The following is a 27,771-nucleotide window of genomic DNA, read 5'->3' on the forward strand; positions in this document are numbered from 1 at the left end:
ACCAGGCTCAGGTAAATATAAGGGAAGGGAAGAGGGGATCCTGTGGCACCGAAGATTTTTTTTTTTTATCTTAATCACTTAAGACCCGGAAGATTTTACCCCCTTCCTGACCAGGGGGTATTTTGCGATTCGGCACTGCGTGACTTTAACGGACAATTGCGCGGTCGTGCGATGCTGTACCCAAACGAATTTGACATCCTTTTTTTCCCACAAACAGAGCTTTCTTTTGGTGGTATTTGATCACCTGTGCGATTTTTTGATAATGCGCTATAAACAAAAAAAGAGCGACAATTTTGCAAAAATAACAATATTTTTCACATTTTTTTATATGAAATTCCCCCCAAAAAAAAAAAAAATAAAATTTTTTTTTAATTTTTTGGCCAATTTGTTTTCTGCTACATATGTTTGGTAAAAAAAAAAAAATCACAATAAGCGTATTTTGATTGGTTTGCGCAAAAGTTATTGCATTTACTAAGGGAAAGATTGTTGTCATTTTTTTTTTTAACGCGTAATGGCGGCGATCTGCGATTTTTTTTGCGGTACTGCGACATTGCGGCGGACAGATCGGACCCTTGACTGACATTTTTGACACTTTTGGGGTTACCAGTGACATTACTACAGTAATCAGTGCTATACATATGCACTGTTACTGTAAAAATGACACTAGGAGGGAAGGGGTTAACTTTATTGGAGAGGGAGGGGTTAAGTGTGTCCCTAGGGGCGTGTTTCTAACGGTCATTGGATGTGGCTAGTGGTGTAACAGCACAGATCAACGGTCCTACATAGCAGGACCGTTAGATCAGTGCTTTTACACAGGGGAGAATGACAGGCGGCTTTGTTTACATTAGCCGCCTGCCTTTCTTCTTCTCTACCCGACAATCGCGAGTGACCGGCGGACATCGGGTCCGGCGGTCACACGCGCCGGCTTCGTCGGGTACGAGCGGGAGCGCGCCTCCGGCGGCGCGCGCTCGCCTCCTATTCACTCCCAGGCTAGTGACGTACCGGTACGTCACTTTGCCTGGGAGGGGCTGACCACCACCGTATATAGTCGGGCGGCGGTCGGCAAGTGGTTAATGCATAGAATGAATTAAGGTAAAAAACCTTATGGCTTTGCAACCACTGTAAGGTAGAAATATCAACTTCTGTGTCACATAGCTGCCCAATGCGCAGAACTAAAAACATAAATTGTGACACCCTGTGCTCAAAGTAGGGGTGTGGAAACTAATCGGCACATCGATGCATCACAATGCAGCCTTTAACGATTCTGCATTGATGCAGAATACAGTTTAATCACAATTGGGTGTGATGTCATCCAGACACCCCCCCTCCTACATTGGATGATTTAGCCTCAGAGGCGGGCACTGCAGAATGTAAGCATGCCGCCCCCACCCATGCCCTCCCCCTCCTTGGGATTTGTAGGTTTGTCACCTCCCCGATGGGCAGGCTCGGCGCCGTGACACAAATCACTGCAGCAGTCATCACGTCCGTGGGATGAGGCACAGAGTCTGCTATAGGCAATGAGCTGTGAGGGGAGGAGGGGGGTGGTAGGAGTGCTCTGAAGGTGAAAGACCAGCCTGTCATGCTTAATGTATGTGAAAGGTGAGTGTATAGAAGTGGCACCTCCCCCACCTCTGCTGCACCTATCCAGTCTGAGTGTACATCACATTGGGGGCTACACTCTTTTTTTTTTTTCCTCCCTAGTTTCATCCTAAGGATGTCCCTACAATCTTTCCCCTCTGGAAACATCTGCGTATCCGCTAGCAGTATACTTCTTGCTGATTGACATGCCATTTTTTTTTTTTTTTTTGCAGTGATGGTGACCTGTTTTCTATCCAAGTTGCTGCTAAAATACTCACCAATGATTTGTTAAAGATACTAAAGGGTATTTTTTTTCTTTAAAATTAAAAAGATATTATACTTACCTGCTGAACGTTTCCTGTACTATGTCTCTGCAGCCTCTGACCATCTCCTGTACTATGTCTGAAGCCTCTGACCATCTCCTGTACTATGTCTGCAGTCTCTGACCATCTCTTGTAGTAGGTCTGCAGTCTCTGACCATCTCTTGTAGTAGGTCTGCAGTCTCTGACCATCTCTTGTAGTAGGTCTGCAGTCTCTGACCATCTCTTGTAGTAGGTCTGCAGTCTCTGACCATCTCTTGTAGTAGGTCGGCAGTCTCTGACCATCTCTTGTAGTAGGTCGGCAGTCTCTGACCATCTCTTGTAGTAGGTCGGCAGTCTCTGACCATCTCCTGTAGTAGGTCGGCAGTCTCTGACCATCTCCTGTAGTAGGTCGGCAGTCTCTGACCATCTCCTGTAGTAGGTCGGCAGTCTCTGACCATCTCCTGTAGTAGGTCGGCAGTCTCTGACCATCTCCTGTAGTAGGTCGGCAGTCTCTGACCATCTCCTGTAGTAGGTCGGCAGTCTCTGACCATCTCCTGTAGTAGGTCGGCAGTCTCTAACCATCTCTTGTAGTAGGTCGGCAGTCTCTGACCATCTCTTGTAGTAGGTCGGCAGTCTCTGACCATCTCTTGTAGTAGGTCGGCAGTCTCTGACCATCTCCTGTAGTAGGTCGGCAGTCTCTGACCATCTCTTGTAGTAGGTCGGCAGTCTCTGACCATCTCCTGTAGTAGGTCGGCAGTCTCTGACCATCTCCTGTAGTAGGTCGGCAGTCTCTGACCATCTCCTGTAGTAGGTCGGCAGTCTCTGACCATCTCCTGTAGTAGGTCGGCAGTCTCTGACCATCTCCTGTAGTAGGTCGGCAGTCTCTAACCATCTCTTGTAGTAGGTCGGCAGTCTCTGACCATCTCCTGTAGTAGGTCGGCAGTCTCTGACCATCTCCTGTAGTAGGTCGGCAGTCTCTGACCATCTCCTGTAGTAGGTCGGCAGTCTCTAACCATCTCTTGTAGTAGGTCGGCAGTCTCTGACCATCTCTTGTAGTAGGTCGGCAGTCTCTGACCATCTCTTGTAGTAGGTCGGCAGTCTCTGACCATCTATTGTAGTATGTCTGCAGTCTCTGACCATCTCTTGTAGTATGTCTGCAGTGTCTGACCATCTCTTGTAGTATGTCTGCAGTCTCTGACCATCTCTTGTAGTATGTCTGCAGTCTCTGACCATCTCTTTTAGTATGTCTGCAGTCTCTGACCATCTCTTGTAGTATGTCTGCAGTCTCTGACCATTTCGCAGAATTGAATTGTTGACACGATAATCGTAATCAAATTGAATTGTGAGACCAGTGAAGTTGCGCACCTCTAGCTCAAAACTAGCCAGTGTTAAAGAGGAACTTTACTTAAACTTGATACATTTCAGAAAAAATACAATCAGCATGTAAAAACACTGGTTATGTCATTAGTCAACGTCATTTAGCAAAAACTGCATTTTCCCTAATGAAAAAAAAAAGTAAGCTGGAACTGTAACTGCAGCCATTTTAACTGAGGGCAGCTGATGCCAGAACTCTTTGGCTTCCTGGGATTTCAGCCGCTTCTCCACTCTCAGTAATTGAAAATCTCGCGCATGCACAATATGGACACAGCATCCACCTGTCTCTGCCCTCCTGCCGTTCAACCCCTTTCCTGTTCTCCATCTCTCTCTCCTCACAGGTAAATCTCATAAAAAAAATAAAAAAAAAACGCTTGAAGACTGCCGTGGATCTGTGACGAAAATACGGGACTAGAGGATCCTACTTCATTTGCCTAGGAGAGGCTAAAGTAGGTGGGCATTCAAACAAAGCCAACATAGCAGACTGATGGTGTACTGCTACCGTGTTTCCCCGAAAGCAAGACCTACCCTGAAAGTAAGACCGTGTTATTTTTGGGGAGGGCTGCAATATAAGCCCTACCCTGAAAATAAGCCCTAGTTTAGTGTATGAAAAATTCTAGGATGCACTTTATTAGTGTTTTAAATAATGTCCAATGTGTGTTTTTGTAATATAATACTGTGAAATACATTCCTTGCATCGCCGCTCTGCTCTCAGCTGATTCTGTCTTTCTCCTCTCATACCGTAGCTGTCAGAGGGGGATCTCAGCCCCTCCCCTCTGCAGTGTAAGACAGAAGTGTCGGTATTCGATTAGAATTGTGGGAAATACCTTTGATACATCGGCCCTTCCGTGACCCCCAGCTGTCAGCAGGGAGAAGAGGGCGGCAGATCAGCTAAGCCCAGAGTGGCGATGAAGAACATATTTCACACTATTGTAATCAAATCTACCCTGCGCTTCATTGTAAACTGCAGAGGGGAGGGGCTGAGATCCCCCTCTGACAGCCACGGTATGAGAGGAGAAAGACAGGAGACAGTGGGAGACACAGCAGTGATGTAATGAAGGTATTTTACACTATTGTATTAGAAAAACACACACTGGACAGTATATAAAAACACTAATAAAGTGCATCCTAGGATTTTATATACAGTAAACTAGGTTCACACTGGATTCTTGGCACACAGGGAGGGCAGAGAGGGACAGGACAGAACTTTATAAAACCTACCCCGAAAATAAGCCCTACTGTGTCTTTTGGTGCCAAAATTAATATAAGACCCGGGCTTATTTTCGGGAAAACACGGGTAATTGCTTTTGGTTAGAGTAGAACTATAGGCAAAGTTTTTTCTTTTCCATTTTGAATAGGAGTTATGATCCTCCCTTACTCTGTCAGATTATTTTTGCCATCTGCATCCCATTGTGGAGATTTCCCTTCACCTCCCGTCCCATAGCCGAACAGGAAGTGAGGGGAAATCCCAGCAAATTAGGGGAATTCCTTGGGGACCCCCAGGTCACCAGAACTGGTGTCACCATTGGAACATTTCCCCTCCAATACTTTTCTTGAAAAAACCCAAAATTTGGGGTTTTCTTTTACTTTCACTTTCAATGATAATGGTAAACAGAACAAATATAGGCGGTTGAATCTCCTTAATGGGGACACAGACTGCAATAAAAACTGACAGGTGTTCTAATCCCTCTCTACTCTATCCAAAAAAAAAAAAAAAAAAAAGAAGTTTTGCCTTTAGTTCTACTTTAAGCTAGTAAGCCTGAGCAAAAAGTACAGATTTCTCCAGCTCTACAAACTAGGAGAATTCATCCACCGCCCCATGCTCAGAATACACTTATCAGAGGCAGAGGCTGATTGGCTGATCAAGGAAAATTTTCCATATCCATTCCACAGAAGTTGATCAAATGATTGGGACTGCCACACACCAAATGTAGCCACTCCGTTCTGTATCAACCACATTTCAATAAGTGTATGACCAGCTTAAAGTTCACCTTTGTAACATGTTACGCCTGTATTTAAGGTGTAACATGTTAAAATACAGCACCTGCCTGCACTCTAATTCCCCCCACCCCCAATGTGACAGTAGGCAGGGATCTTCTCCCTGCACCTTCTGTTACTACTTAAAAAACAGCGCAGCTTTGCAGGACTCCTGTCATTCATTCTCAGAGTTCTGGGAATGAATGGACTACAAGTACCGTCATCCACTGAGTCAGGCGGCTTGTAGCTCTCAAAGAACTACTAGGATTCTGGTGAGCGCTCTTATAGCTCATTGATAATTCCTGCAATCCAGTAACTGTCTGCCGATATGGGAGGTACAGGCAGAAAGCTGACAGGGTCTGCAGGAGCCTGGCATTGCAACCACAATCTGCCAATCGCTGGTGCAATGTCTTACAAGTTGCATTGTAAAAAAAATAAAATAAAATAAATGCACATTTTTTTTCCTGCAAAATATTGCTGTCCCTTTAATTTAAAGGATACGTTCACCTTTTATAAAATAAAAAAAAAACACATTTTTTTCCTGCAAAAAAGATGTGCATTTATTTATTTTATAAAAGGTGAATGTATCCTTTAAATTAAAGGGACAGCAATATAATGTGTTAACGTAGTAACGCTGGAAAACAGTTGGAAAACATTTTTTAAATAGTTATGCACCTTCCATCTCGGAGTGTGGCTCTGGAGTATTTATCCAGGATACTGGCCTTAGTGTCTCTGTCTACAAGATCAAAGAGTAACCTAACACTTAAGGCTTTGCATTCATTAGCACAGAACCACTGATGGCAAATTTCCAGACAGTTACAAATTATTTCAAAATACTTCAGCATGTCATACTTCATTAGCGCTCCCGTTCAACACACAGAGTGGAAAAGTCTTCCCAAACAGCCTTCCATACAAAATATTCCAACCACTTCAGTGTGATGGGCTTAGCACTTTTACCCAAGATGGCATGTGTCAGCACGAATATCAGAACTTCTACTTGGCCTGAATTTCTTCAGTAATCAGAATAACCGCTATTGAAAATTAGAAACGGATTTTATTTTATTACTTTAAAATTTATCAAAGCTGGGCTGTCGTTACAGACTATTAAACATGTGACATGTCAAAATAAGAGCATAAATGAACGCATGGATTGTGGACCACAAAAAATAAAAAAACAAATAAGAAAATTTCAAATAAAATTAGATTTTTGAATGGTGTGGCTAAAATCCAGAACAATCAAGACATCCTGTACTCTATGCCAACGCTGAACTCAGTCCTTAAACGAGAAGCAAAAACTGGGAGCACTTTAAACAAAGCTATGATAAATGAGTATGCTGCACATCCAAGTTTCAATTTAAAACATCAGTAATATATGATGAAATGAAGGATTCATTCATATTATCCAAATGCATAAAAAGTATGGAATGCATCCTAAACAAAAATAAATTCTAACTGTGCATTATGCATTCCAATATTAAATTCAAATCGCTTATACAGTGCATCCGGAAAGTACCATATTTATTGGCATATAACCTGCACAGGCGTATAACACGCACCCTAATTTTAAGAGAGACGTTTGAGGAAAAAAAAAATTTTTATATAAAGAACTTTGAAGCAAAATAAGGGTCAGTGCCCATCAATGCAGCCTGATCAGTGCCCATCTGCAGCCTCACCATTGTTACAGCCTGATCCGTGCCCCCTCTGTAGCCTCACCATTGTTGCAGCCTGATCCGTGCCCCCTCTGTAGCCTCACCATTGTTGCAGCCTGATCCGTGCCCCCTCTGTAGCCTCACCATTGTTGCAGCCTGATCCGTGCCCCCTCTGTAGCCTCACCATTGTTACAGCCTGATCCGTGCCCCCTCTGTAGCCTCACCATTGTTGCAGCCTGATCCGTGCCCCCTCTGTAGCCTCACCATTGTTGCAGCCTGATCAGTGCCCCCTCTGCAGCCTCACCATTGTTGCAGCCTGATCAGTGCCCCCTCTGCAGCCTCACTATTGTTGCAGCCAGAAATGTGCCCCCTCTGCAGCCTCACCATTGTTGCAGCCTGATCAATGCCCGCTCTGCACTCTCAACAATGTTGCAACCTGATCTGTGCCCCCTCTGCAGCCTTTTTTTTTTGCAGTGATGCTGACCTGTTTTCTATCCAAGTTGCTGCCAAAAGACTCAATGATTTGTTAAAGTGATACTAAAGGGTATTTTTTTTCTAAACAAAAATTCAATTCTAACTGTGCATTATGCATTCCAATATTAAATTCAAATCGCTTATATAGTGCATCCGGAAAGTACCGTATTTAATCGGCGTATAACACGCACCCAAGATTTGAGAGAGAAGTTTTGAGGAAATTTTAAATAAAGAACTTTGAAGCAAAATAAGGGCCAGTGCCCATCAATGCAGCCTCACCATTGTTACAGCATGATCCGTGCCCCCTCACCATTGTTGCAGCCTGAAAAGAGAGAAAGAAAGAGAAAGAGCGAGAAAGAGAAAGGAGAAATAGAAAGAAAGAGAAAGAGCGAGAAATAGAAAGGAGAGAGGAGAGAGGAGAGAGAGAGAGATCCTCCTCCGCTCTGCATTCTGGGTCCTCTCCTCAGGACGTCACTGGTTACTAGACGCCAGTCAGCTGGCCATCCTAGCAACCAGTGTAGCTCACACTACGCAACCCGGCGCCCGATGGAGGAACAAAGCGGAGATACACGCCTAACAGGGAAGTGAACGGCTCGCTTCACCTGCGCTGTGCCCCCCTTCCTCACGGCGGCCAATTATTTTCAGCATCTTTGACCGGTTTTTGGCCAGAATGGGATAGGCCCATTTTCGCCCGAAATTTCGGTGCACCACTAGGAAGAACCAAGTGTTGCATCCCCTGGAAGAGGTTACGCACCAGAGAAAGGGCGGCCAACGGCCTTTAGAAGAAAAATAGCCAAAGCCAAAACCTGACCCTCGACAATACTCAAGGCCAACCTTTGATCAACTATACGTTGAAGGGAGCCAAGATCCGGGCCACCGAGTAAGAGCCCACGCAACATACGACTGTCTCGTATGATGAAAAAAAACACCCTAGAAGTCGCTTCCCACCTTACTCCTGACTAGGCAGATTAAAACTGACTTTCTATGCAGGAAGAGAGTGGGTGTTTCCTCCGGGACTGCCCATAGGCATAGCCAGAACTTTTTCCTGCCTAGTGTCCTACTTCTATAGGGGGCAGTATAACCCTACTGATATGAATCAGAGGCTCTGCGTCTGTCAATGAACGATAGGGAAATGCTAATTATCAACCTCTAAGGCAGCCCTTAAAATGTCTAATCTTTGCACTGAGCCATCAAACTGGGCTGTTTACAGTCTGCACTGGTAAAGATGCCTTTACTTCGCACACAATTATTTTTCAAAGCAGTTTGTGTAATTGACTGAAAACACTCATACTGAGATGCCTGCATCAAATTACAGCTAATGTGTGGTTTGTGGTGAGTGTCTACTCTGTTAACGGATATGCTGGATGGCAGGTATGCAGGTGAGCTTAAAAAAGATCTATCATAATACTATTTAGTATTTTTTTTTTTTCACGAACATGGACTGCTTTTAAATGACATAAATAGAGCTTTTTTGAAAAATTGTACTGTTGCTGTATATTGTGACATGGCTTGCATTTATTCAAGCAAACAACTGAATAAAGCATGGTACACATGGGCCGAATGTCAGGCAAACATTTGGCCCGTGTGCACGGCAGCTGGTCGGACAGAAGCTGGCCAGCTCCTGATGAAGTTCATGCCGAAAAAGGCCTGGTAACAGACTCCTGATCAGCACTCTCAGCCAATGGGCTAGAGCGCTGACTGGAGTGTTCTGGCATCCCCATAATAACACAATAACGCAGCAGTGGAGGTCGCTGTACTAACATCGGATTGTTAGTACAGCGGCTCCGACCTGAGCTGTCAGTTTTTTTATAGTAAACCCGCTGGGTTGAACGAAAACAAAGCTAGTAAAGTAGTATGTAGGAGGCTTTAGTCATAGGAGAAAGTCTCCCAGCTTTCCCTTTGCCTGCCTGTTCTGTGAAGACAGCATAAAGTTCAAATTAGAGGAAGACAATCTGGCAGTCTAAAAGCACTAGCTTCTGATGTACTCTGTAACAAAAGTTAAAATGCTGTGACACCAGTGTATTGGGTGCACCATTACAAAAAAAACCCTGTATAATAACTCATAGATGTCCTACTGAAGATGTATAGACTGTATGTTCATAAAGCAATCCAGATTCATCTGTCTTCGCAGCTCTCGAGATTACCAGCAATGGTAACAGTGGTTGATTTACTAAAACTGGAGGAGTACGCAAAATTTGGTGCAGCTGTCCATGGTAGCCAATCTGCTTCTAACTTCAGCTTGTCGAAGTAAGCTTTGACCAAAAAAAAAAAAAAAAAACCTGGAAGAGGATTGCTTTCTATGCAGAGATGCACCAGGATTTTGCACTCAACCCCATAGTATATACAATATAGGTCTCATTAATTCCTTTGAGACCACAAAAACCTGACAAGTTTATTTTGGCAGTTGGTCATTTTCACAGTAGTTACTCTGCGGTGAAATTTTCATTTCACAGAGTACACCCCCCTGGAGCTAGCAGATCTCTCAGCCACAACAGTGAGAACTTCCTCCCCAAGAGAGGTCAGGCAGGCCATAGTGAAAAGTGACACGTGAGGTGTGTTTACTGGCAATGGAGGCCTCCAGTGTTAGGGGGTGGTCATGCTGCAACTACATTGACTTCATTGAATTGTAGGAAGCCAGGCTGAGAAAATATCAAAAGAGATGAGGGGATGCGACAAATAAAGTTTAATTAGAAGGGTTGCAGTAGGCCTATGGAGTGCCAAATATGGTGCGTGTGTAAATGATCAGCTTTGTGCAGACAATCTTACCAATTTATAATAAAGCTGTACAAGGCAAATATTAAAACATCAATTATTGCAGTTATTCTAGATCATTGGTCACTAAATGTCGGACCAGGGTCTGGAACTAGATCATGTGACAGTCCTGTCCGGAGCATGGCCATGCCACAGCTTGAGGTCCTCTCCTGGATCTCCTGCCCAGCCACCCATGTCATCCCTACAGCAGGCTGGAGCTGCTGCAGATCGGGACACAGTGCAGGGGTCTTTTCATATAATATAACATATTAACAAGGGCAGTTCCTGCCCTCCTTCTGCAGACCCCCTCACCAACTTTAAAGGAGGACATTGGTGTGCAGACAGGAGACTCGGAAGAGGACCCTAGGATAATAGGTGCCTCTGCCCTTCAAAAGGTACTGTAGCACTGTGCTGGGGAGACTTGAAATTAAAGGGGCACTGCGTTGTGAAGGGGCACTGTGTTTTGAAAGAGCACTGTGAAGGGGCACTGCGTTGTGAAGGGGCACTGCGCCGCGAAGGGGGCACTGCGCCATGAAAGGGCACTGCGATGTGGAGGGGCACTGCGATGTGGAGGGGCACTGCGATGTGGAGGGGCACTGCGGGACTGCTTTAAGCTTTATTCACATCTATGCTTTTTGCTTTTGAGAATTTCTCCCGTGCTTTTTGCTGCGATTTTGACGCAATTTACGTTTTTTATGCTTTTTATTTTTGGAAAATTTGTTGGGCAGACTTAAAAATGCAAAACACAAATCAGGGTAAAAATGCACTACATGCTTTTCTGAAGCTTCTACATTGAAGTCTATTGAATCAAAAAAGCAAAAAAAGCAGTGTTTTGCGTTTTAAAAAGAAAAAAAAAAAAAAAAAAAAGTCCCAGACCCTTTCCAAAAATGCAGAGGCACAAAAATGCATTGATGTGAACGTGTTCAACAGGAACCCATGTTAAAAAAAAAAAAAAAAATGTACTGCGTTTCTGCACAAATAAAGAAGCATGGAAAAATGCATCGGTGTGAATGGAGCCCTTAGCCTAGGTTCACATTGAGGCCATTTTGAAATCGTGCGAGTGCAGCTGAACTCGCACGTTTTCAACTCGGCATTTCAGTCCGATTTCCTGGGCAATTTCACAGACATCTGTGTGGGGTTCCTGCACAGATGTCTATGGAAATCGCCCCCTCGAAGTCTCCAAAAGTAGTACAGAAACTACTATTGGGAATCGGTTCATCACACTGATTCAGAAGGTGCAATTGCCGGCAATTGGCTCTGATTTGACAATGTGAACGTGGGCTAACGTATTAGTAAATATGTACTAATGGAAAGACCGTCAGACCAAATGATAAGAGATTGTCCTAATTGATTTATTGGTTTACATTGTAAAAAATCTATTCCCATAATGATTGAACACACAGATGCCAAACCTTAAGGCCCGTACACACTTGACGGAAATCGGACGAAATATCCTCCGATTTTTCTCTCTCTTGCTCAGCGTTCATAACCGTTTTTAGTTGACAGTGCATAAATGTTCAAAAAATTTCTTGTCCGATTTTTTTTTTTGGGACATTTGCTCCTAGACTTCCGGGTTGTCAGCAACTTCAGATCATGCGCAGTCTTTCCTATCCGATTTTTCACGGAAGTACTGCATACACATTAAACGAAAATTGGTCGTCTGGGGACGGACGATAAAAATTTTGGTGTTTGTCCCTCCGTTTTTTTTTTGTTGAAAATGTCGGCATCGGCTGCTGAAAGTTGTGTACACACTAGCCGAAAATCGTACGATTTTACCTCGGGCGGGAATTTTTGGCAGATTTTCTATTAGTGTGTACCCCACTTTAGCCAATGAACTCTCAAAAGGTTTTTGTCCTATTTCTACTTTGTATGAACTCATAAACGTCCCAGAGCCTCCTGGGCAAAAAATACCCGATGATCCTGCCAGAAATCCATTGCCTAGCAGGTCTCATCTAAAACATTCTTATCAGAAAGTATGTACACGAGGGCAGCCATTTAAATTAAAATTCCTACAGAATGATTCAATGGTTCCTTTAACCACTTAAAGACCAGGCCCTATTTTGCGATTCGGCACTGCGTTACTTTAACGGACAATTGCGCAGTCTTGCGACGCTGTACCCAAACTAAAATTTACATTTTAGGCCAATTTGTTTTCTGCTACATATTTTTGGTAAAAAAAAAAAAAAAAAAAAAAAAAAAATCGCAATAAGCTTATTTTGATTGGTTTGAGCAAAGGTTATTGCGTCTACTAACTACGGGAAAGATTTGTCATTTTTATTTCATTCATTTTTTTTTTTTTACTAGTAATGGCCGCGACCTGCGATTTTTAGCGGGACTGCGACATTGCGGCGGACAGATCGGACCCCTAACTGACATTTTTTTTACACTTTTGGGGGTACCAGTGACATTACTACAGTAATCAGTGTTACTGATTAAGCACTGTTACTGTAATAATGACACTGGCAGGGAAGGGGGTTAACAGTATAGGTGATCAAGGGGTTAAATGTGAGCCTAGGGGAGTGATTCTAACTGTGGGGGGGGGGGGGGCATGGCTTCTGAGATGACAACAGAGACCTGTGATCCTATATAGCAGGATCACATGAGCTCTGTGATTATTTCAGGGAGAAGAACGGTCAGCTGTGTTTACAACAGCCGACCGTCCTCTCTCTGCGGGGAATGATCGTGGGTGTCAGGTGGCAATCAGAGCCGCCTGACACACGCATCAGCTTTCCCGCTAACGATTTGGGGTGGGAGCGCGCCGCCGGAGGTGTGCGCTCCCCTCCTAGGCGAGCAACGTAGACCTACATCGTTTTGCCTGTACAAGCCAGCCTGCCGCAGTAAATATAAGGTAAGCGGTCGGCAAGTGGTTAAGCCAACCAGGACACCTTCTAATAAACAAATCAACAAAGTTGTATATTTACTATAATTTGCAATAGCAAAATTATGTATGGTCAGGATTATAAATGGGAAAATCATAAAAATAATTTGAGACGGTACAAATGGAAATTTGATGCCGAAACCGAAAATTCAGAATGCACTTGGCCAAAACCTAAAATGATATTTTAAAAAAATATATATATTTTTATATCGAATTGTATTATTTTCGACGTTTTCATTAACATCATGAATTTAAATGAGTATGGATTTATTGTCGGCCATCAATCGGCACCTTTAGCGCAAGAAAAGCTCGAGAAAAATGCATCCCTTTAAATTCTATGTATGTCTTCACACTGGTCTGTTGCGCTTCCATTGGGATGTTAAAAATCTTGCTTGCTGCATTTTTGGTTAGGTTAAAAAAAAAAAAAAAAAAAAAAACGCACCAAAAACGCAACTCCCCAATGAAATGCATTGAGAATGCATCAATAACGCACCCGTGTTATGTTTTTGATGCAATTTTTGAGTCACATAGCCTATGGAAAGCACAGTAAAATCGTGGAAAAATCCCATTCGTTTTTGGTGCCATTATCAGCACCTTTTCCTCTTTTTCAGTTGAAATATTTTGGCTGCTGAAATTTCGGTGCATCTCTATAAAAAATAAATTACTTTTCGGTGTATACTGCATGAGAAAGTAACAGCTTAATTTTAAAGTCCCCTCCCCAGTAGTACACATTCACTTACCTTCCAACCTAACTATGACAGATTGGAGGCTTCTCTAAACAGGTGCAAGTCCATTTCCATCCAGCCACTCATCGATCTTGAAAGCTCCAGTATTTAAATAGGGCCAAACACTGAACATACAAGGATCCCACTCCGCTCCGATTCAGCTGGGAATCTGTTCACGGATCCCTTGCTGAATGGAGAGGACAAAGCCCATGTAAAAGGGGCCTTAAAAAAGATGAAGAATAGGATAGCTAAAACTCCCCTTCCATTGCAATTGTAAAAAATATAGACTAAAATGGATAAAAAAAAAAATGTTAAGTGCTAAAAGTTGCAAAGGCGTTTTTATTTACGTACAGGGCAGAGCGTTGCAACCTATTCGTTCTCACAGACTGCAAATGGTTTGCCATAAAGTCCTGCTTTATGCTGGCGCCACATTCTGGGCACTAATGTTTTGGTGGAAGAGAGTCCAGTTTTAAAGAATATTTCACAAATCTTTATTCTGAAAAGTATCTGTCTTATAGTTGGTGTGAACAGTTTCTGTTAGCTGTCAGTAAAAGCAGAAAAAAAAGCCATTCCATGTGTAAATAAAATACAGAGACCTTCCTTTATTCAATGCTTGCCATACATTATATACAATATGAGGTTAAATCTAAAAAAACTTAATTTATATGCAGGCCCTTACACTTCATAGTTGAAGGCAAAGAAAATTGAAGAAGAAAATTGTATGGACAGCTTTAATGTTCGTCTTGTAGAGAAAGATAACAGTTACATGTGTATGGTCTTCATTTTTAATTAGCTTTTTTGCAAATTGATCCTAAGGTTTTATTTTATTTTGTTTTATACTCATGGTCTCTCTCTTTATTCCTGCTCTTACCTATATGGTGGGGGCACTTGCAATTTTGCTGCAGGAGTTCCCCAGAATGCAAAAAAGAAAATCAGAGGCTTAGATACGCAAATCCAACACCCGACAAAAATTGTGGTGGAAGAGTTTTTTTATTTTCTGTATGTTGCCCTTGTTGCGGATTTTCCCTGCACTTTCTGTCTGAACAAAATGTCAGCAGTATAGATAGGGAGGTTAAGGCTGGCCTTACAATATACAATCTTCTACAATTTTCCTATAGGTTTAACAAAACCATATAATATGAGGTCAAAACTAAGCGCTTTCAATTTGTATGCAATCTGGCAGGCCCTTGCACTACATAGTTGGGAAATGGTAAAGTAAATCTAAAGGCAATTGAATAAAAAAAATTGTAAAAATGTATGGCTAGCCCTAATCTCTACCTCTTTAAAATGGGAACGAAAGAGAAAATGGGATTTTTGACTTACCGTAAAATCCATTTCTCTGATGTTCATTGACGAACACAGCTCCTGATATTCATAACCATTGGGGTATTCTGCCCCCTACAGGAGTAGGACACTAGGCAGAAAGGAATTCTGGCTACACCAATGGGCAGTCTTAGGGGGGGTATACTCCCTCTCTATGCTATAGCCACTCAGTTTTGTTGCAAGCAGTGTCAGTAGATTTATAACTCCACAGAGGGGTGGGTACTGTGTCCATCAATGAAGATCAGAAAAAAATGGATTTTACGGTAAGTCAAAAATCCCATTTTCTCTTTCGTTCCTTGATGGACACAGCTCCTGATATTCATAACCATTGGAACGTCCCAAAGCAGTGTTAAACATGAGGGGTGGGAACAACAAAAAAATACCCAAGGCTAAACATTAGCCAACCAGGCAATAGAAGCTCAACCAAACAACTGGAACCTACCTGAAAAAAAAACAACACACCCTCAGAAAATCAGGTCCTCAAAATTAGCAACCTGCAAATTCTTGCAGCCAAAAGAAGCATCCACAGATGCCAACACATCCACTTTATAAAACTTTGTGAAAGTGTGCACAGACGACAAGGTTGCTGCCTTGCAAACCTGTGTCACTGACGCCTGATGACAGAAAGCCCAGGAGGCACTAAGCGCACTAGTAGAATGCACCTTTACAGGTAAAGGAGGAACCTGACCCCCTAATCGAATAAGACTGAACCCCAGTCTGTCTGATCCACCTGGAAACGGTTGCAGAGGAAGCGGAAAACCCTTTGAGGTCTATCCGTGAGCACAAAGAAAGAGTCTGACTTCCTGAAAGACTCTGTAGCTGCCAGGTAATTGCCCGGAACCGCCTTTTCGGGGGAACCGTGAACATGTTTGAGTAAAAGCCCTGAGAATGTTCCGAGGTCGGAACTGGGACAATCACCCCTTGAAGGAACAGGTCTTGTACCACCCCAAACAGACCCTGTAAGCAGTCTAGGGATAGGCACAAAATTGGAAGGAAAAAACCTTTCCGGGGGACAAGAGAGAAACTCGATCTTGTAGCCAGATTGAATGACTTTATGGACACACTTGGCTTGCACCCAGGAAGGCCACTGGTCTGGAAACCAACAAAATTGTCCCCCCACCCCCAATATGGGTGAGGGCGCACCTTCATGAAGAAGGAGCCTTATCCATGGGTCTGGAGAAGCCCGATCTTGGCTTGCCAGACCAGAAGAGGCCCTGAAAGGCTTTGAGCCCTAGACAGTCGACCCTGAGGGATGAAAAAACTTCTTATGAGCTGAGGTTCCTTGCCCTTAGTAGCCTGCGGAAGAAAATTACTCCTCCCCCCTGTGAGACCTTTAATAATGTCATTCAGGTTAGCTCCAAAAGGAAGATCGATCAAGCTCTTTTTTGAAGTCTGATCCGCAGACCAGCACTTGAGCCAAAAGACACACCGATGGACCACTGCCAAAACAGAGAGGCGAGCCATCAGGGGAGGCACATCGAAAGAGGCATCACGGATAAACTGCAGCCCCTGGACCAGCTGCCAGCTCAGCAAAAGCGTGGGGGGGGGGGGGGGCTTGGGGGCTGTTTCCCCTCCAGGTCACTTGGTCAGAGTTTGTGACACAAGGGCAATGGTGAATACTGGCATAACTGCCGAGGCAGCCAGAGTGTACATAGTACCAAATGCTAATGGTCTCTAGGGGCAGTGCATCTTTCTCTTGCCTATTTTTTCTGTAATTGTACATAGTGCGGGCCACAGCCTCCGCCTTTCGGTCAGCCAGACACTTAAAGGCCGAGGACTCTTCAACCGGAATCATGGTTGACTTGTTTAATCTGGAAACTGGAGGGTCCACCACCGGTGGCACAGTCCCATTCTTAAGAAGGGACTCCTCATAGGGGTAATGCCTAGTAAAGCGCTTTGGTGGGCCCCACTCTTTAGCGACAATTCTGTCAGAATAGGCAGGGCAAGGAAACCCCTTTGCCGCTTTGGATGGCTTGTGAGTGCCAAAGGGCACCTGCGCCTTCGTCGCAGCTTCAGCTACGTCCTCCATCTTCAGGGTCTCACGCACAGATACAATCAGTGCATCCACCAGCGCCTTTTTGTACGTAGTCGCAGACGTGGAGGAATCATCCTCGCTATCAGAGGATTCCAGCCGCGTGGTTCCAGACCCAGCAGGGTGACCCACGTCTGCAACAGCCGAATAAGATTTAGGATCTGATGAGACAGATGAGGCAGGGGAAGGCAGGGGGTGCTTTTTGCAAGTCTGTCGCCTGCAAGCCACCTCCATCTGAAACACAAGGGACTCTAGGACCGCCGTCGGTGCATGGATGGAAGTTTGGGGCCCCACAGCCTCAAAGAGGGGAAAAGGTGGGGAAACGTGCTCCAAAGACTCCAAAGACTCCATGAGTCACCAGGGGAACCCCACAAAAAGTGTAAAACACTGCTAAGGGACAACCCCCTCCACGCTGACAGCACCACCGGGTCGCCAGGCACAAAGCACCAAGCGATTCTCAGTAGAGAGGGAGAGGACCCCACTAGACTCACCCCCCTTAGAAACAGGCACCTGCAGCCACCAAGGGAATCTACACTACAGGTGCGGCGATCAGGAAGAAAAATGATCCAGGAGTCAGCACCAGGGGATGAGGAGGGGATCCTACCGCCGAAAATCGCCACCCACAGGGTTCAACTGTCATGTTCACCACCATTTCCAATAGCAAACCACAACAAAATGGCCCATGGACTACACAAACATGGCCACCGTGTATAGAAACACAGGCTACAATAAAATGGCGGGCCTGCACGGCAACACAAGGCTTACAGGGACCCAGGAGGGAGACCAGGCCTCAAGGACAGATCCAGACAGGACGGGAGGCCCTGGTAAACCCCCCCCCCCCTCCCGGCCCTTATTGCAGTTTACGCCCTGTCCAGTTCTTGGGAAAGTGGCCAGACCACCAAAAGAGCCCCAGCATGGAAAAGGGGGAGCAGGATGAGGGACTTGGCAGGGGGGGGGGGTGCCTGGGGGAAGGATGGGAACCTGGGAGTGTAGCCGTCCCAAGGAGGGGCCCTCATCCACCCCTAAACCCTCCAGGGAGAGAGGGGGAACAGCTACTCACCATACCAGGAACCAGGTGGGCACCACACCAGACAGAATTCTTCTCCTTCAAAATGACTGTCGGCCAGGAGGAACGCTGTGATCCGGGCCAAGACCCGGTCGTATGCGACCTCGCAAGGCGTTTAAACTCACAGGCCAACCCCCATCCAGTGGGGCTATGTTGCAACTGACCAAGCGCAGAGATGAGGCCTGTGCGCGCTCGCTGATCAGAATGAGGTGACCACTGGATCCAGCTTATCTAGCTTGTCGCCCAGTCCGACAGTTGATTGCAGATCTCGCAGGAAAAAATCCAGGAGGAAAAAAATATTCCATCCAAAAAATTTTGCCAGGACCAAAGATCCCAGCAAGGAAATCGGTCCTTATTCCTGACTAGGCAGAAAAAAAAAAAACTCAGTTGCTATAGCAGAGAGAGGGAGTATACCCCCTGGGACTGCCCATGAGTGTAACCAAAATTATTTTCTGCCTAGTGTCCTACTCCTGAATATCCGGAGCTGCGTCCATCAATGAACGAAAGAGAAATGAATAGCAGTACGAATCAGATGAGATCAAGAATCCTTTACCACTCTCGATTAAAAAAAAAAAAAGAAGTTTTGACTTAACATCCACTTTATTACTACTTTTACTAATTTCCCCTACGCAGCTTATGCAATGGCTGACACAAAGCAATGCAAACTGCTGTACTGGTGTTGATCACTGTCAACATTCTATAATGAAGAACACTGAATTTTATAAAGGGAATTGGATAAATCAATAACACAACTTTCAAAATAAATATTTCATAAAGAGGCAAATCCTTAAAGCTACATCTCCAGCTTTTAGTGAAGTTTAAATAGTTTGTTCGGACCAAGCTGGTCGTGATGAACTATTACCTTCACTAAGAGATGCAGTGGCTTTGCGCACTGTATAAACTAGACGCAACCTCAGCTACATACAGTACACAGCATACAACAGTATGTAGCAGAGAAAGAACAGAGTGGATGCGGCTCTTCCTGCCAGCCCATGTGAAATGAAGATGAGGAAAGGCCTCAGTCTATGCTTCTCCGCAAACTATGCCCCCTGACCTTTGGCCCCCGGCTAAGTCATTTATTATGCGTCAGCGGGGCATGGTTTGGGGAGAAGCATAGGCGGAGGTTGTTCCTCATCTTCATTTCACATGGGCTGGCAGGAAGAGCGGTGTCCACTCCATTCTGTTGCATGTGACTTTTTGGATGAATACAGTAAGATGCAGGCACCCGGTCTCCTAAGATCAAAGAGAAGCGGTGCTCCAAGCTTCACAAGTATGTAGCTAAAGCTACATACAGCTTATACAATGCGGCCACATCTTTTAGAGAAGTGAGGACCAACTTGGTCCAAAAGAACTACCCAAACTTTACTAAAAGCTGGAGATCAGCTTTAAAACCAATGAAAAGCACAAATACATAAATATAAAATTAAATGGACGATACCTCCAAGTTCTTTTACATTCAGAATGGCATTATGGAATGGAACGGCTTTTATACTAAAACCTAAAACACAAAAACAAAACAAATAACTATAGTACAATTACAGCAAACTTAGAACAGATCATTCTGTATTAAAGCCATTGGTCCAACCTAAGGCACCTTTCACACGGGTGGCCGGAGGGGGGAGGCAAAAACAGGCATCTGTTTTTAGCACCCCCTGCCGCCTAATTACAAGTAGACATGGTACACAATGCTGCAGTCAAAATGCTTTGTATCGCATTACGCCAATTTTAATGAGAGTTGCAGAGTTGACGAATGACACCATCTGTTAAAGTGTTTGTAAAGTCTTTTTTTTTTTTTAAACAACATGTTATACTTACCTCCTCTGTGCAGTTGGTTTTGCGGGCCAAATAACTGCCATGCAGTTGTGGCACAGGCCCCCAATGCAATTGTTTACCTCCTGAAAACCAACAAACCTCTTGCTCTGAAGAGAAATCCACCGCAAATGACTTTTAAGGGGGGCGGCAAACACTGCTGCTGAAAACTGACTTCTGAGAGGCCCACAATGCCAAGTGCTAAGAAGGCCAAGAAGTTAGTTATACAGACGATTTATAAATACTGCACACTATTGAGTGTGAGGGGCGAAAACTAAAAAACAAAAGTGGAAAAAAAAGGGTTTTTGGACTTACCATAAAACCCTTTTCTTAGCATACATTAGGGAACACAGGATGGAGTAAATCAGGTACAGAGGGTTATGCTGCTTCCTTTGATAGATTACTGGCAAAGAAAGCTGTAAGGACAGCCCAGTAGAACCCCAGCTACTCCCATCATGCCCCTGTTTTATAGCAAAGCAAGAAAGATTTTTTTAATTAGCAACTCATACAAAGAGGTGAAGGACTAGGGACACAAGATAAGTAATTCGGGTACACTAGGCCTTCCAAAAGCAAACAAGTCCCTCTGTTAACCTGTGGCTTTTCATGGGCCTAACAGAGCCTGAGGAGCTTACGATCAAAGCCAGCATCAGAAGAGTCCTCAAAGTCCACCTAGTAAAACCAAACAGGTAGAGGTGCACCCAATGGAAATTTTGATGCCAAAACCCGAAAATTCAGGATACACTTGGCCAAAACCAAAAATGACAGTTTTTAAAAGTATGTATATTTTTATATACAATTGAATTATATTCGACTTTTTGATTAAGATCATGAATTTATTGTCGACCATTATGTGCATCTTTAGCGCAAGAAAAGCTCACACTGGCCCCTTGTGCTTCTGTTGTGGTGTTAAAAATATTGCCGGATGATTTTTGGTCAGTTTAAAAAAAAAAAAAATGCACCTCCCTGTGGAAATGCACTGAAAACGCAGCAAGAGCACATCAATACCGCACCCGTGTTACATTTTTGAGTCAAATGACCTATGAAAAAAAACACCATAAGCCAGGGCTTGACAAATTTGCCTGAAATCTAGGAGCCAGCTAAAAAAGTTAGGAGCCAGTTTTTTTTTTTTTTTAAACTAACAACCAAGCTTTATTAAATAAAACAGATACTAAATTTACACATAAATACGACTAGAACCCCACTCTCCTCTATAGCGCAATTGGATGGAAACAGACCGTCTGTCTCTTTCCATCTGATCCGATCCACGGGATGGATAGAAAATAGAACCACCATCCGTCTGTTTTCGGCGGACAGGATCAGATGGCGGCAGATTACTGCTCCATAGAGGAGAATGAAGGCTCCGATCAGGTCTGCCTGAAAAACTGACAGGTGGACCTGATCAGACAGCCCGTGTGAAAGGGGCCTTCGGCTGTGGCATGGCGATGAGGAAAAAAAAAAAAAAAGATTATATAATTTTTTTTTAATAATAATAATAATTGAAAAAAAAAAAAAAAGAAAAATTTCTCTATCGGCAAAATGCAGAAACCACCATTTTTTGGCCAAAATGCTTCGGCCGCTGAAATTTCAGTGCATCTCCATGAACAGGTGAAAAGAAAACCAGGTAGCAGCCCTGAAAATCTGAGAAACAGATGGCCAATGCTGAAAAACCTGTGAGGCACCAACTCATCTAGTGAAGCGAAAGAGGTACAGCATTGTCCTTAGTTCACCTTTACCAAAAGACTGCCTAGACAGATAGGTGCATCTGTACATAAAATGTAAAAACTGTGCAGCTTTGCCCAAAGTTGAATAATGCCTTTGCTAAAGTTGTAGGCCATTTACGTACCTCATAAAGCCTGACAGAAAAACTCCCAGTCATAGCTCACAGGAGAGATGGTGAGCTCAGAGCTACTGCATCAAGGTAAAGAACACGCATGTGAGGGGGCTTGAATAAGAATAAGCTCTCTCCCGTGATGGTGGGGGGGGGGGGGTCAGTAACAGCTGGGCAGGTCTTCACAACGTCCTAGCAACAAGGCAGGGTGGGGAGATCCAATAACAAGGATATTGTTCAGTCAAACGTTAGCAGATATGTAAATGACCCACACCTATATCAAGATTATTATTTATCCTTGGCCAAAGCACCTTATCTGCATAGGCATACCATAGGAAATTACTCTATGTAAGGGCAACGACATCAGGGATGTTCAATTCCAATCAACCGGGACATGCAGTTGTGGGCCAACATAGATTTTTTTTACATTTAGCCCTGGTTTAGAGCCGGCGGTCAGCCCTCTTGTTAAAGCAATCCAAGCAGCTATACCCAGCCGCTGGATCGCTTTTACATGCAGCAGGAGGGGACCTCCCCCTCCTGCAGACTGTTCTGTCCCACTGGGACACCCTATTGACCAGTCGGCGCTTCTGCCAGCTGAACATAGAGGCAGAAACGCTCTGTCTGACTTTATGATATTGACAAAGGAAGCAATGAGCATACATCACTTCAACTTGTTCCAGCGCCATTTTTAAAAATGGAAAGCATTTGATCACACCGATCTTGGTGTCAATAAATGCTTTAAGGGCAGGAGGAGGGATCTGGGGTCTTTTTGACCCCAGATCTCTCCATAAAGCGTACCTGTCACTTCCTATTGCTGTCACAAGGGATGTCTACAAAAAATAAAAAAATTAAAGCCACAGTGTAAAAACATAAGTAAAAAACAAAAAACGTGTAAAAGTACCACATCCCCCTGTTAAAATTCGAACGGATGTGTCGGTCCCACGCGTGAGGTATCACTGCAAACCTCAGATCATGGGCAGTAATGACCTCCTGTGTAAATCTAAAATGGTAAGCTGTAAAGGCTTCTAAAGCTTCGCCTATAGATAGTAAACTTAAAATTGTTTGTTGCCATTGCACGGGCTTGCGCAATTTTAAAGTGTGACATATTTGATATTTATTTGGTGTAACATCATTTTTTAGATCTTACCAAAAAATTTGGCTATGTATTGCATTTTTTTGCATTAAAATTCAAAAAGTGTATGGAGTTTGAAAAACCGTTGCGCAAATACCGTGACATAAAGGAGTGTGAGTGGGCTCCATGCCAGTCTGCAGCTTAAGATTTTAGTTATTACAGGGACCAGTAATAAGCGAATACAGAGGCAATTACTTAATATAAACAGTAGATAAATTTATATAGTTTTACAGAAACAACCGGGCCTTTGAGGACAACCACAGTGCTGATGCGACCCGCGATTAAATGGAGTTCGAAACCCCTGCTCTAGAGCCTCTGCGTTAAAAAAATATATAATGTTTGGGGGGTACTAAAATTCTCTAGCAATTAAAAGTTTAAGTCGCCATAAAGCCACTTTTCTTTTAAAAAGCACCTCTGCCTTACCAGAACAAGTGAATTATCATAAAGGAACAAGTAGATTGGGACCAATTTAGCCCCTTGCACAAGTAGGTTTTTTTTTAAATTTCCACACCCCTGGATATGCAATGCAGTAATGGAAACACAAGGGCTCAATAAGCTGTGTATCAGATTTGCATAGAGCAACAGAACCCATTGCCACCAAGCATCGGTGAAACCATGATCCGCTTAGCACTGGTCTCTGATGTTAACCCCTGTGTGAAAATTGGAATATAAGAGCACACTAAGCCCCACAGAGGAAAGAGCAAACCCCTGACTCTAGCAGCGTTGGTTCAGTTGTCACCTTGCAGTCATTAACAGCGTAGACTGGAGAGTGCTGTGTAGGAGGAACAAATCTCCTTCCAGACCATCTTCATCCCACCAACAGGCATACACCCTAGAAAGTCTTCAGAGACAGGCTTTCACCAGCAGGAGAGGCACAGCCTTGGACGTGTAAAACACACTGCAGCTGACACACGCTTCACATACAGGTGTACTGTATACGTGGGTGCCTTCAGCAGAGCCCAGTGCTCAAGGGCACATTACAAGCCTTCCTACCAGCAGAGTCTGGTTAGGGCTTCAAGGATATACCAATAATCAGCCAAACCGGAAAGCTGCAAAAAGAGCCCCTTTCTGGCTCTGCAGAACAGTAGAAAATAGACCTTGATAAAAGGTCAAGAAAAAAAAAGAAGGTTTTGCTTCTCTCAAGGTAGAGATGTCCACTTTTCAAGGACACTAGAAAAAAAAAAAAAAAAAACTCAGGTATGATGGTAGTAGGAGGGGTTATACTAGGCCACAGGTGTCAAACACAAGGCCCGCGGGCCGAATGCAGCCCCCCAGGCCATTTCATGTGGCCCTTGCACCTCTCCTGCAGCTTGTCTCTGCCCCCACCTTGTCTCAGTAGTTGGCAGCAGAGAGGACAGAACTCCTTTGCCAGATCATGTGCTTCTCTGTGCTGCTGCAGAAAGGCTTGTCTTTGCCCCCCCCCTTCTCAACAGTCCGCAGCAGAGAGGAGGGCAGAACTTCTCCTACAGATCCTGCATCTCTCTGTGCAGCCGCAACACCACCTTGTCTATGTCTCCCCTGGTCTTAGCATTCAGCAGACTCTGTAAGCTGACGCTAGCCCTCCTCTGACCCTCCTCCAGACGTTGCACTTTCTTCTTCCCAGATCCACCCGCATCTTCTTCCTGGCAGTAGCACAAGATAAGGGGGTGCATTGTGATGTAAGGAAGGGTGGGTGACTCTTGATTTAAGAGAGTGGGGGGGCTCTTGACATCTCATGTCGTGAGGTGCTCTGGACATCTAATCTAACAGGTATAACCGGCCCTTTGAGGGCAACCATAATGCTGATGCGGCCCGCGATGAAATTGAGTTTGACACCCCTGTACTAGGCTGTCCTTACAAGCTATGCTTGAAAGGCAGCAGCATAAGCCAATGTAACTGAATTACTTCATCCTGTATCACCAAATATACACTTAAAGAAGAACTGGGATAGTGCTAAAACCTGTACCATAGTCATGCTTAGATAGATAGGCCAAACAGCTAATGTGAGTTTTTCTTGCACAGATTCTCCTTAAATTGCCAGGCTCTGAGTGGAGGGATCTCAGAAGTGGCGACATCACCTCCTGTTAGTGTTCGTCGCTGCTCACTGAGACTACAAATCCCATTACTCCCTGGGATTTAGAGTCTTGTGTGGACAGGACCATAGGTGTGTGTGCAGCAGATTATAGTGTTCCACTGAAAGCTCTGACACCGCCCACACACACATTGATACACACTCTTCCCCTACTTTTGCATTTTGTGGGTGTGATTACACAATACATTATCGCCACAGTATCGAGTATAAATGTGATGACATTTTTATAATCTGCAAGCACAGACGGAGACTCGCAGTCTGTCAGTGAGGTCATCGGAGGCGGAGCAGACCAGGAGTCTCCCAGCCCAACACAGTTATGCAGCACTGTGGGCAGACCAGGCAGTCAAACGCCGGGGTACGCCCACTGAAGCGAGCGGCGACAAAATTACATCACTGCTTGCTTTACAATAGACTGCAGAGGGAAATGTACAGGACCAGTGGCTGGGGGGGGGGGGGGGGGGCATATTGGCCACCAGTCTTTTGAACAGAATATGAGGATGATAGGGCGCCTTTCGTACAAGAATGCTGGAATTCTCATGGACAACAGGACTATGTACAATAACAATTAAAGAAAGGCATGGAAGCACCTGTATAATTATATAAAAACATTTTTTTCCCCTGGAGTTCTGCTTTAAGAAAATGATGACATGATTTCCAATACCAACCTTGTTATTTTGTGTTATGTAATCTCCTAAAAGGTGAGTTCAGGACCCCAACATATCAACTGTACAGGTCTGGCCGACTGCCATATGCATTAATGATTGAGCACCTGTGCCCAAGTTGGGTAATCCAAATTCTGTTACTTGGTATGGCTGGCTTTACAGTAAATAGGTGTCCAAACAATGTTTTTTGTAGTCATAATTACCTGTGGTAGGCACTATGTTGTCTTGGCTCTCACTGCACAGATGCGATAAAAGGCTCGTCTTGCCAGATCCTGTGAGACCTATACATACAATATCATATTCTGGGCGTGGTGGCGGAGGACCCTTACAGCAGAGGGCTCGAAAACACTGCAAATAAAGAAGGTGAGACATTAGCAATATGGCGTGCAGGTGGAGAAGTTTCATTAAAAATGGTGCAAGGCGGAATAGTGGCCAATAATCCATAGCAACCAAAGATCAGTTCTTAGGTCAAACCTGATGACTACACTATGGGCCTCATGCATCGATAAGATTTATTAACTTTTAATAGTATAGCATCAGCATTTTATAAGGAGCTTTAAAATGTGGGGAATTACAAAGACAAATACAGTTTTCAAAATATAATAGCTGATGAAACAAAGCTTACCATCTACAAAAGTTTAAATCAAATGGGTAAGAGTCAACAGGATTTTCAAGGTGCCCAAGATGGTGAAACACGTTGAAAGTAGCTTTCAGAAATCTTATTTAATGAAGGGCCACTTTTGAATAATGCTCTGTATTTGTTATCATGTATCCATATCTCTTTTATTGTGATTTTTGTAATGTATCAAAAAAAAAAAAAAAAAAAAAAACAACAAGGCTTTTAACTTCAGTTGTGTTCATTTGAGACTTTGAAAATACTGTTGGCTCTAACCCTTTTTTAGTAACTATAAGTGGGATGTGGTGCAGTGGAGGTAGTTACTTTACAGTCTCCGTCAAACTACCTTGGTTACAGAAGTTTAATGTCAACTCAGTAGTCAAGAATATTTGTATTTAAGACTCCAAGAATAGCCTAGAATAAAACTGATCAAACACCAGGACTAAAAATACATTTTAAGGGCTTTCGCGCAAAGTTAGAATTCAGAAACCATAATCAAACTATCCAACTTGCTCTTCAAGGTATTAATCTGAAGATTAACAAAGTAACTTATAGGCATCACTAAACTACAGTACTGCTGTCATCTTAGAAATTTGTAAACCAGGTTACGTTTACTTTTATTACATCTAATGACAAAAAATTATAGAAGGAGAATACAGTGCTTTGCGAAAGTATTCGGCCCCCTTGAACTTTGCGACCTTTTGCCACATTTCAGGCTTCAAACATAAAGATCTCAAACTGTAATTTTTTGTGAAGAATAAACAACAAGTGGGACACAATCATGAAATGGAACGAAATTTATTGGATATTTCAAACTTTGTTAAATAGAAAACTGAAAAATTGGGCGTGCAAAATTATTCAGTCCCTTTACTTTCAGTGCAGCAAACTCTCTCCAGAAGTTCAGTGAGGATCTCTGAATGATCCAATGTTGACCTAAATGACTAATGATGATAATAGAATCCACCTGTGTGTAATCAAGTCTCCGTATGAATGCACCTGCACTGTGATAGTCTCAGAGGTCCTTTAAAGCGCAGAGAGCATCATGAAGAACAAGGAACACACCAGGCAGGTCCGAGATACTGTGTGTGTATTTCGTTTCCGAGCATGTACTCTCTTGGTCACTAAATTTACGGACAAATACTGTACTGGTTAAAGAGGTTGTAAGCCTCAGGGAAAAAAACACCTTAAAGACAAAAAGGCATAATGAGATAGTATGCATCGCATACTAGCTCACTATGAAATACTTACCTTGGAACGAAGCCCCCGCAGTGCCGACCGCTCACCGGTAACACAGGCGACATGTTCAGCCATCTTACTTCTGGGTTTGCGTCATCCGGCCATCTGATTGGCCAGAGCCGCCATGACGTCACTCCATGCGCATGTGCGCAGGAGCCGCCATTCACGGCACAGGGCTCTGAAGGAACGGCAGGGGTGGCACAGGGATTTGCCTATGTAAACAAAGCAGATTGCCCCCATTTGTCCCTACAAAGCAGGGGCTAGAAACAATTACTTCCATTAGTAAAA

The 27,771-nt window shown here is 43.9% G+C and overlaps 2 protein-coding genes across 3 annotated transcripts in view; one reads left to right on the forward strand and one right to left on the reverse strand.

The window, feature by feature from the left end:
- The window catches only part of LOC309544756 (E3 SUMO-protein ligase ZBED1-like), a gene marked incomplete at both ends in the record, with an annotated part of 838,422 nt that overhangs the window by 344,485 nt on the left and 466,166 nt on the right, over window positions 1-27,771 (forward strand). The gene's annotated exons all lie outside the window — the stretch shown is intronic.
- The window catches only part of ARL15 (ARF like GTPase 15), a 450,682-nt gene that overhangs the window by 281,120 nt on the left and 141,791 nt on the right, over window positions 1-27,771 (reverse strand). For both annotated transcript variants that reach the window (XM_082259991.1, XM_082259990.1), the window contains 2 exons: window positions 25,835-25,979; window positions 19,568-19,627 (listed from right to left, as the gene is read on the reverse strand). In XM_082259991.1, coding sequence (XP_082116117.1) covers window positions 19,568-19,627; window positions 25,835-25,979 — 205 coding nt within the window. The remainder of the gene's footprint in view (window positions 1-19,567; window positions 19,628-25,834; window positions 25,980-27,771) is intronic.

Source organism: Pelophylax lessonae (genome assembly GCF_965119305.1).
Source record: "Pelophylax lessonae genome assembly, chromosome: 1".
NCBI classification, from domain to species: Eukaryota; Metazoa; Chordata; class Amphibia; order Anura; family Ranidae; genus Pelophylax; species Pelophylax lessonae.